Below are 10,739 nucleotides of genomic sequence, written 5' to 3'. Positions count from 1 at the left end.
ATCCACATCATCATCAACCACCTCAATTTTAGATCTACAATTTCCATAGCCCAGTCATTCAAAATTTTACTAAACATCTAATCATAAATGTTTTCTTTCGGTCACTCCCTAAACCTCTTGTAACATAAACAATAGAATTTTATTTCATTTAATCATATCTCGTTTTTTTTCAATCATACAGTCCACTCATACCCAACCAGCCAACCAAAAGTGAAGTGTCTTACAATTCGGTTGAAGGCATGTTTCATACATAATGGTCCTCCGGGCTGGATGTTTCTAAAATTAAATACTGTTTTTAATTTCAAAATTAGTGTTCACACATAAAGTTCATGCCTAATCATTCATTACGTTCAGATTCTTTGTTCAATTAATTCAAATGTAGTTGAGTGAAATAGTGTACAAACATAATTTATTGTTCTTACCTGAACTAAGTAGAAGGCCATTTCAGCTGGGTTGATGATGTTCCATACTTACATGTTGTTACGATTGCGATATTAAGATAAAAACACTGGCGATATCTGCGTAGACAAAGGGGATTATGGGGAAAAACAAAAACACGAGCGATATGTTTATACGAGTGGGTTTTGTTTTTGTGAAGGCGACAGTTTGATTCTGGGAACTCGTATGTTCAGACGAGTGAGTTTTGGTTTTGTGAAGTGTTAATAGGTTAAAGGCCCTCTGTCTTTATGGTTTGAACCGGAATATCACCATGTGAGAAATGTCATATATGTTTTGTTTTTCAAGATTATGGTGTTTTACTGCAATAGACGACCATTAACAATAGAAGTGGAGGACTACGTGGGGTTTGAACTAAATTTTATTTTTATATAGGGAGATGGTCAGGGTTGCGGTCAAAAGAGAAATAAAAATAGTTGTAAACTATTTTTATTTCTCTTTTGACCGCAACCCTGACCATCTCCCTATATATCAATTTTTACGGTCAACTATACATACATATATAAATTTTATTTTGTTTTTATTTTATATTCACTTTGATACTCTTTTGGATAATAATGTAAATATATATATTAAGGTTAAGGTTAAGTCAACCTATAAGTTTTAATTGTTTTATTAATTGATAAGAATTATTTTTTTTCTTTTTCATTCTCTCTCTATATATATTTTTTTCTTATTATTAAACTTTTGTACATATAGTTCTGCTGTTCTTTCTCCGCTTTCAACTTGTTAATTTACTTATATTTTTTTTTTGTGTTGTTCACGGAATAGGTAACACCCCTAAGTTTTCTGTTATCTACATGTAAAGGTATTCGCCAGTGGTCACAATTCGACAATTGTTTATATAGGAGTATATTTTAGTTATATTGTGGGCATAATGCTTCGGGGTTTTCGTTATTTCCAAGGGAAAAAATAACGTGGCGCCTAAGGAGTAATTCTTTATTGTTTTATCTTTTTTTTTCCTTTCACGATTATATTTTTTGTTATTATTTTTTTTTTACTTTAACTCACCCCCTTCTCCGCTGAGCGTGGGCAACGATAAACGTATAACTAAAGATAAATCAAAATTTGCGGTTATAATGTTTAATTATATCCATACTGCACGTTTTATAATTCAATGTTAATATAGGAAGAAAATTACTTCCTATAACATAGCGCAGAACATATATTCATACCATGTCAGTTAAATTAAGATTCATTAAAACCCTAATTTCTTTATTATCATGATTCACAATCCATACCCTTTAATGAATCTTAAATTCAGTAATTTAAGAAAAAATTATCAAATCTATTCTGTTCTATGTTCTAAACCATTTCATTTATGTATGTTTTCAAAGTGTAACATGCTTAATGCACAGATAGCTAACTAATTTTAAAGAATTCTTTCAATCTATAGCCAATTTTCAATTTATTAATAAAATTTAAGTTTAATTAATTTGTCATAGGTTAATTAATTCAATTAATACAATTTAAAATGTATTCAAATCGATTTTGTTCATTTCACAAGCAACATAACCTAACCTCAGTGATAAAGGATAAACTTAATGAAACACTCACTTCTATTTCTCACAATTTTATTTCATTAGTTCCATAGCAATCATTTATAAGTTTAATTAACAAATCGTTAATTAAAGTAAAGCCTTTAAGTTCGACAAGTTATAAACAATTGTGTACTTATTACCTTGATTCACTTTAATCATATATGTTTTGTTTCATTTCTTATTTATAGCAATATGTACATTAATTCACTACATTCCTTCTAAAATTGTCACGTTTGAGAGAATATCCAATAGAGACAAATGAGCTTCTATCATATTGTAAGATAACTGATTAAGCCATAAGCTGAGCCACAGCGCACTATGCCATTACAAAGAGGTAGAACCATCTTGGTCTTCTAGATGCGACAACTTGAACATCACCTTCTTTGTTCGATGACATCACTCAACCTGGTCCCTTCTACTGACGTTTCACCAATATTTTTGTTCAATTGTTCGGCTATTCAGTTCTACCCCATGCTATAATGTGTATATTGCTCTCTTATTAGTTAGCTGTCAACTTTCTTGCTATTTAATTCCTTCAGTTCGACCTTTTAGTTTCTTAATTCTTTTCTCCCTTTCTCTTTCTCTTCCTCTGCTCGGGGGAACTCTTCACCTTTTCAATTGAAATCATGACTTCAGAATAGGAGTCTCGGAGAAACTGTCTTGGAGAGGTGGATGCGAGGTTTAAAAAGTCAAATAATAGGTATTTCCAAAATTGATACCACAACCCTCAGTGATGCTGATGCCAACGTTTTCGAGGTAAGTCTGAACGAAGCTAAGCAGCTCTAGACTGAGTTCAGGGAAGCCTGGACTGAATGTGAAGAGCTAACTGTCGCCATCGGTGAAGATGATACGTTTCCGGACAACTCTTGGTACCAGCTTTATGACACATTAAAGGAGGATATAATGAAGGCCGGTGGTGCCCTTCTGTCAATTAAGGAAAATCGCGAAGTAAGGAAAGCTTCCTCACACAGTACCCTTCCCGCTTGCTCGACGTTCAGCCAAAGTGGATCCTACTCCCAGAAGCCACAATTACCCAGGATCCCTATCCCTACGTTTTGTGGTGATCTTTTGAAGTGGTCGCACTTTCACGGTACATATATTAGTATCCCTAGTACATGAAGAACCGACCTTAACCAAAATCGAGAAGTTCCACTACCTTATTGGTGCCTTGACGGGTGAAGCAGCAGCCGTGATTTCGAGGTTTCCTGTCGAATCAAATTCGTATGAGTTGGCCTGGAGGCGTGTAGTGGAGACATTTCAGAACCCACGCATCTTAGCCAACATCCTTATTCATCGAAAATCGATTTCGACCCTAAGGGAGCCAGAAGCGATCTGCAGAGACACGAGGCCTATTTAAAAGGTGTCGCTGATAGCGTCGATGCTCTACGGGCTCTGCGTCTTAAGGATACTGCCGATTTCCTGCTCACTACACTGGCATTAAGGGCATTGGACCCAGAGACCAGAAGAAAGTTTGAACTGTATCTGGGGTCCAGCCAAGAGTTCCCCACGGTGGACATGGTAACCGATTTCGTTCGGCAGAGGAAAACCGCTATTCGCATGTCACAGGGCGCAGACAACTCTAAATCATCAGGGCGCTTCAGCGGAACCAATCAGAAGCAGAGATTCGTATCCTTGCATGCAGCATGTTCCACACCCTCTTCCAGGAATCGGAAGGATACTCCAGCCTCAGTTCAAACAACTCAGTATCAAACTGAGAAGCTCAAAGGGGCTGCAGAAGTTAGATGTCCTCTCTGCAAGGAAGATCATCTGCTCTCCAAGTGCGAGGCTTTTATTGAGTTCCCTCTTACTCAGAAACTTAAACGCGTTCGAACCATTAGGCATGTTGGAATTGCCTTCATAAGGGCCATGAGGTGGCCACATGTAGTTCGCAATTTTGTATGTCGGATCTGCTGTAAGAAGCACCACACGCTGATCCACCGCCAGGAAAAAGACAACGCCACTAAAGTCAGTGCAACGTCCAATAAGCCAACAACTACGGAGACCTTTAATCGTTTCGGATCTACGCCATCTTCATCCACGGACACCATGGTACTGTATGCATTTTGGTTAAGTCGAAGAGGGGAGACCTTCAAATGGCCTGTGCTGTGTTTGACTCCGGAAGCCAGCACACATTTATTTCTAGCGCACTCGCACACAAGATTGGAGGTAACATTGCAAATTTCTAACATTGCATCACCAGTCTTGGCGAGTCAGCCGTCCCGAAGTCTCATCTCAAAGGCTCCGTGTCATGTACCATACGCCCATACGCTGGTAAAGAAGAATACAGCATCTCTCCAGTGGCAGTCGACCGCATCACGTCGTCATTACCAAATGTCAACCTTCCTTCTTCCGTCGTCAGCCGCATTATGCGCCACCCTTTGGCCGATCAACGTTTTAGGGAGTCAGGTCCAGTCGATCTGTTAATCGGTGGGGACTTATACCCACGGATTCTCGTTGGTGCTCCTTATCATACTGAAGTCGATGGACTTTACTTTACGCCTACAGTCTTCGGCTTAGTAGTTTCTGGCGTTGTTCATAATTTGGCTCAACCTACGTCCTGCTCTCTGTTCTTCAAATCTACTCTTAGCATTTCAAATTCTACCAAGAACAGGATAAAAATTCATCTCTAGAAGCAACGAATTACCACCTTCTTCATGCACTGCTCCTCATTCAACTCACAACAGCTCTGTACCGCGTGTATCTACGACATTGCGTCGGGCCTTCAGAGCCTCTTGTCATCTGAAATCAGCAAATGAAAATATCAGCACAAGGTCATCTGGTGGTCCTGCAACCACATCCGTTTCATCCACGACTTTGATTCACCGATCCACGTCTTCAAAGCAAATCACGTCCGTACCGAATATTCCCAATGTCTCGAAAACGCTCTGCATAATAGAACATCAGCATCCACCGTTCAGCAGAAAAGATAGTGCTCCTTTCAATAAAGATTAAAAAGGAATGCATTCCGTTCAGCGAACGTATTCCAAGGTACTGCTTGAGAAACTTCCAGAACCAGATGCACCTATAAGTTCAGATGCAACTGATGTTCCTCGTATCAGTGACAGGAATTGTAGTGAAACCTCGAACGCCGATTCTCCATATAATGCGACTTACACATTCAGATAACTCTACAACTAATAGTCACATCTTCATGAATGGAAACATTCTAAGCAGCACTGAAGCTTCATCAGCTTCAATTCGTGACTGAGGTAGTTAGATGTTCATTCGGGATGTAAAGCCAGATAACACGGATCTGAGAAGTTTGGTCAGCAATACCAATCCTGTTGCTGTCTCTACCCAAGCGGCTTATGGCAGGACCAGGAATTCATCTGCCACTTCATTTTACACCGTATGTGGATGCTCTAGAATATCCGGATCCAGTTTGCCATCTGAACATCATATGGACAAAAGTCATTCCAGATCCTATCTGAATGGTAACAAGCGACTGGCAGATTCATCCACGCCTACAATCGAAGACGAAAACCATATCCATGGAGATTCTACTGAAGATGCAGTACTGAAACAAGAGAGTTTAACACCCATTCGCAATCTCTCTTTTCACTATTACTTCGCCATAGAAGATTCCACAATCAAGGGCAAATCTGCTACCAGCCACTTCGGTGCAGCCAAAGTTTGAAGATTAAGCTGACTTCGAGAAGCACCACCAGCACTCTAGAAGGTGAAAATTATTCTTGTATATTTGTATATAGCTGGGAGCAGCTAATCATTTTTTGGTTCTTTCCATTCATTGTTCTGTTTAGTTTTCTTCGTTTTAGATTCATGTATATAGTTAGGATAAACATGATTGTTTGATCTCTCATACTAGCATTCATTGGGTTCTTTAGTTTTGTTATAAATTTCAGTTCTAAATTTTCATCCACTCTTGCCAAGCGGGAATTGTTAGGGTGGGCGGACGCATCCTCAACATAGTCCCTAGAAGTTGCACACATTTTGTTTATTTTTTTCTATCTTACTCAAGAATCAATTTCTTTTTTTTTCTTATTCATATTTCCTTTTTTTAAATCATTAAATTAGTCTAAACAAGCCATCTCAATTAATTTTCAATGATTGTTTAGGATGTAAAGTTCATTTTCGTTTACATTTAATGCAATGTTATGTTATGTGCATAAGCATAACCTTATTTTGTATTTTTCTTCTCTCTATGTAAATTTCAGCTTACCTAATACAGCCGCAACTCATCTCAACAAGTAAATCACCCGGAGCGATTTAGGTGGGTAGTATGTTCCGAAAGGCCCTCCACGGCAACTCAAATATGGAGTGGAAAGATCATTATTCAAAACAAAGAAGATGGCGGGGCGTGTCTTGCCAAGATTCGTTGAATCGCTGCCATGTTGAGCAGATTCAAATACTTTAAACTTTATTTTAACTTCCCATCATAATTGAAATTATAGTACATTTAAGAAAAAAATAGAAGCTAAGAATAAGTATTAAAGAAAATTATTCATCAAGGAAATCATAAGAAAAACTCAAAACCATAGTGTCACTCAAGAAGAAAAAGGGACTGTTTTGGATCGCCAGTGAACAAGATGAGTGAAAACTTTTAGAGGACAAATGCTTTGTTAATAGTCAGTGTTTGTTTGCTGAAAGATTGTTTACAGCAAGTGTTAGTTTGTTGAGAAAGAAGACAAAGAAAACCACCAATCATCTAAAGAAGATATAAAATTTGGTTAGTTTCGCTCTACCTAAAATTAAATATACTTGTAAAAGTAGATCTTAATTTAATTAAGTGTTATTAGTAGAAGTGTCTGTTTCTGATTGCCTAGAAACCCGCCCTGAGATTAAGAGTCTAACATGTTATAAAATTTAAATAAAATTTTACTATCTATTTAATATTAAAGCTTTTAATTTGAACCCAAGCTACACTTAAGATATGAGGATAAAAAGAAAACTATTAAAATTCCTGTTCTGGGTAACTTACAGCAACCGAAAGGTTGGATTGAAGGGGCCACCCCATAATAAATTATAGCATATAATAGCCTACAGGATATAATAGCACCCATGTGGCCAACAGTCAAAATTAACCTCCTCCAGCGCTCTCTGTGGTGAGAAGCAACCCAGACTAATGAGAAGAGAGCCATCTTGTCTTCTGGTAGAAGCAGTTAATTGTTTCTTTTTGTCTCTCATCAGGAATCTACCATGAGTGAGTAGAACTCCTGCAGTTGTTCTCAGAAGCAGAGGGGAGAGAGGCATGAGAATGTGGAGGGAAGAAAGAACCATGGAGTAAGTCCATCTAGCAATAGTTAATATCCACATCATCATCAACCACCTCAATTTTAGATCTACAATTTCCATAGCCCAGTCATTCAAAATTTTACTAACCATCTAATCATAAATTTTTTCTTTCGGTCACCCCCTACACCTCTTGTAACATAAACAATAGAATTTTATTTCATTTAATCATATCTGGTTTTTTTTTTTCAATCATACTGTCCACTCACACCCAACCAGCCAACCAAAAGTGAAGTGTGTCTTACAATTCGGTTGAAGGCATGCTTCATACATTCCTTTTATTTTATTAAAATAATTTATTATCATTACAATGTATTATTATTACTTTTTCTACTATGCTTATATTTATTTTATTTTTTTTTCAGAAATTGTATCAATTAGAATTTATTTATTATGAAGTTGTTTTGTTCAATGGTTGAGGCAGGTGTATTATTTGCTACCACTATGCTATTCACTCATAATAATTCTTGATGGGCTATAGCACAAGAATAAAGATAATTTTAATTAACTTGATATAACTATTTCCATCCTCAGCTCTAGATATATTTAAAAGTCAAATTAGATACAGTGCACTATTTTCTTTGAAAAATTGAGGTTGTTACAAGAGAAGTGAAATTTTAAATTTTAGTTCTGGTGATAGTGCAACCTGTCAATAATCTAGATGTCAATCTACTATACTTCATCTTCATCAACAACTTTGCCAATCGACAATGCTAGTGTCAGCATTACCAGTACACAAAATAATTGTTCTTATTGAATGATCACCTTCAATCCTTCCCCTCACACTTACTCCCTACCTACCCTTGGGAAATCATAAATAGTACTGGCTGAACATGTGAGCAATCATTCAAAAACTAAGCAAGTTTTCTCTAATCGAGCAAATTTTTTTTTTTTTGCTAAATAATCAGACTTATATGAAGAGATTACCAGAAAAGACTAAAAAAAAACAATGTAATATATTTAACAATAAAGCTAACTCACCTTTTTGAACTGCATAAAATTGAAAGTCAAATGTATATTACTAATTTTGATATTTTTATAGTTCGTTTGAGATTGATTAATAAAAAAGTTAAACAAACATTTTTGAAGGAACTTAGTATAAGTAGTAGCAAAAGTTAGTTAAATTAGAAAACAAATGTTCTGGAGATTTAAGCAAAAACTACAAAAGTAAGGTAACCCATAGCTTAGAAGGATCAAAACTCTTTTATTATGAAAACATTCCATGGTGAAACAAATTAAACATGAGTAAATTAATAAAGGAAAAAGTTAAAGTGACTTCACCTTGATCAATTTTTATGAATAACAATATAATCTATATTGTTAACAAAAAAATATGTATACATACACATCTAAACATTTTATTTTTTGTTTCAAGACTCGATCAACACCCTCTTTTTTTCCTGGAATTTTTATTTTACATTTACTCAATATTTCACACCTTTTGCCAATAAATCAGCAAAAACCTAGTAAAAAAAATATATATTTTGGGTTTAATAACGATTTATGCCTTCATGACTAGTTTGATTAGAAAAATCATAGGTACAAATTCATTGAAACTCCTACCTTGCAAATACTCCCTTCTTCTGAAAATTTCTGAGTTAAGTGTGCTTTACAAGAATTTGTAGAGGTTACAAAGACGACTTAACTACCAGAAACTTTACTTACCACAACTAAGACCAATCAAGTTTCATTTGATAAACTCGAAAAAAAAAAGGGGGGAGGTACCAATCGAGTCTTGCACATGTTTCAGATCCTTAAATTTCATAAAAAAAAAAACTGATAAAATATGTATGAACCTTTAAGGCATAATTATAGATAAAATCACAGCAATATGATAAACAGTAGGTTCTAATTAAAGTAAATACTGTTACAGCGTCTAAAAACAAGACCTGGAACACCCAACAAACTGATCCAACTAGTAATAGCAACCTAAATTTCTTTAAGTTACAGATCAAGCACTGGACTGGTATATTATAATTTTAAAACAGATAGATACAACAAGGAGATCATTTGGAGAATAGTAAATATGCTTTTCAATAGATGTTTAATAAACACATCAAGTAAATAATGACTAGAGCCAATAAGCCTAAATTAACAGGCAAAAACTTTAATGATTAAAAAATCTTTTAATAACACAAAATGAACTAATACACAGAAACATGCATATACTTTTAAAAAAGTTGAAAACATGCATAATAAATGACCCACTAAAGATTTTAATAAGGGAAAATTGGTAGAAATAGCTATAAAGAACTCATAATCATCATAGCATTGATTATGATGATGCAATAATTGTCTTAAAGAGTTAAAATTTATGTATTATGATAATAAATTGATATAAAATACTTACGGTAACAACATAGCCTAACACATTCGTCAATTGCTAGTTCATTTTTACATATAATACAATGAGGACTGTAATCACTATCCTGTAGCCAAAGTAAATATGACTGTACCACACACTGAAATCAAACATTTCTAAATCAATTAATGAACATAGGACGCACAATCATTCATTTAAATATGGCTTTCATTTCATATGGAAACATGGCTTTCACAAATATACTAAACACCAAAAGTTTTAAAACAAAAATTATTCTTACTCTAGGATGATTTAAAACCACGCAATATTCACACACATTGACTCGGTGTTCATAGCAAAATTGTGTAGTAACTTTTCTCTTAGGACATTTACACAAACCCATCAGGAATACTTATCCTAAGACAGAGAACGATATATATTTCAACAAACTTTTAATTACAGGGAAATAAAATTATGGTAATGAAGCAACCCCCAATAATTATCCATTACAATCACTGACAAGCTGACAAATACACCGTTTGAATCAGGAATGATTGTTGATGAAATTAAAACAGCAAAGAGATAGAACACAGTGTAGTGTCAGAATCTTCTAACTTTAATAAGATGTATGTTCGTCTAGTAAAACTTATATGATTTTGTTGGCATTCGAGGCTTATATTATACGATATCAATAAACAAGGCTTCCTAATTATTAATATTTAATTAATCGAGGTATTAATAAATCAGAAGAGCTTGACGATACAAAATGAAAATAATTTACTCTCTAAAAAAAAATATAATTTTCAGAAAACATAATACAAAGTGTTGGATTTACACAACAGAGCTTTTAAAGATTTTTCAATCTAAATTTAATACTACCTCAATATTCAAGAAACCGTGAATCATACGGCGCAAGCGACGTCACACCTGACGTCATACCTCCACGACTACTAATTCGACATTCTCTGGCCAGCGTTGGATGAGGGGACATCAGGATCGGGTAGTTTCTCTTAGTTTTCATAATTTGCCTATCCATGAGTCAGGACGAAACTGAAAATCGAATGACAGTTGCTGTAATCCCCATTCTTCCATCAGCTCAGCGGACTCGGGGAAAAGACAGCGTAGCGACTGCCAGACTCCTTTGATATGCCTTCATTTTTTTATTCATATGAGACCCAAATCAGCCACTC

General features: G+C 35.3%; 1 protein-coding gene across 1 annotated transcript in view; it reads right to left on the bottom strand.

Moving 5' to 3' along the window:
• Positions 1-10,109, bottom strand: part of LOC106688463 (zinc finger protein-like 1 homolog) — a gene marked incomplete in the record, with an annotated part of 35,289 nt that extends 25,180 nt beyond the window's left edge. Inside the window, 2 exon segments of the mRNA XM_067050352.1 lie at positions 9,598-9,709; positions 9,851-10,109. Of these exon segments, the coding sequence (XP_066906453.1) occupies positions 9,598-9,709; positions 9,851-9,952 (214 nt within the window).
• Positions 10,110-10,739: the final 630 nt, after the last annotated feature.

The sequence above is a fragment of the Halyomorpha halys genome, unplaced genomic scaffold, assembly GCF_000696795.3.
Source record: "Halyomorpha halys isolate HHAL.00 unplaced genomic scaffold, Hhal_1.1 Scaffold1131.1, whole genome shotgun sequence".
NCBI classification, from domain to species: Eukaryota; Metazoa; Arthropoda; class Insecta; order Hemiptera; family Pentatomidae; genus Halyomorpha; species Halyomorpha halys.
Note: the sequence above shows the minus strand (reverse complement) of the source record. Positions and strands in the feature narration are given on the sequence as shown.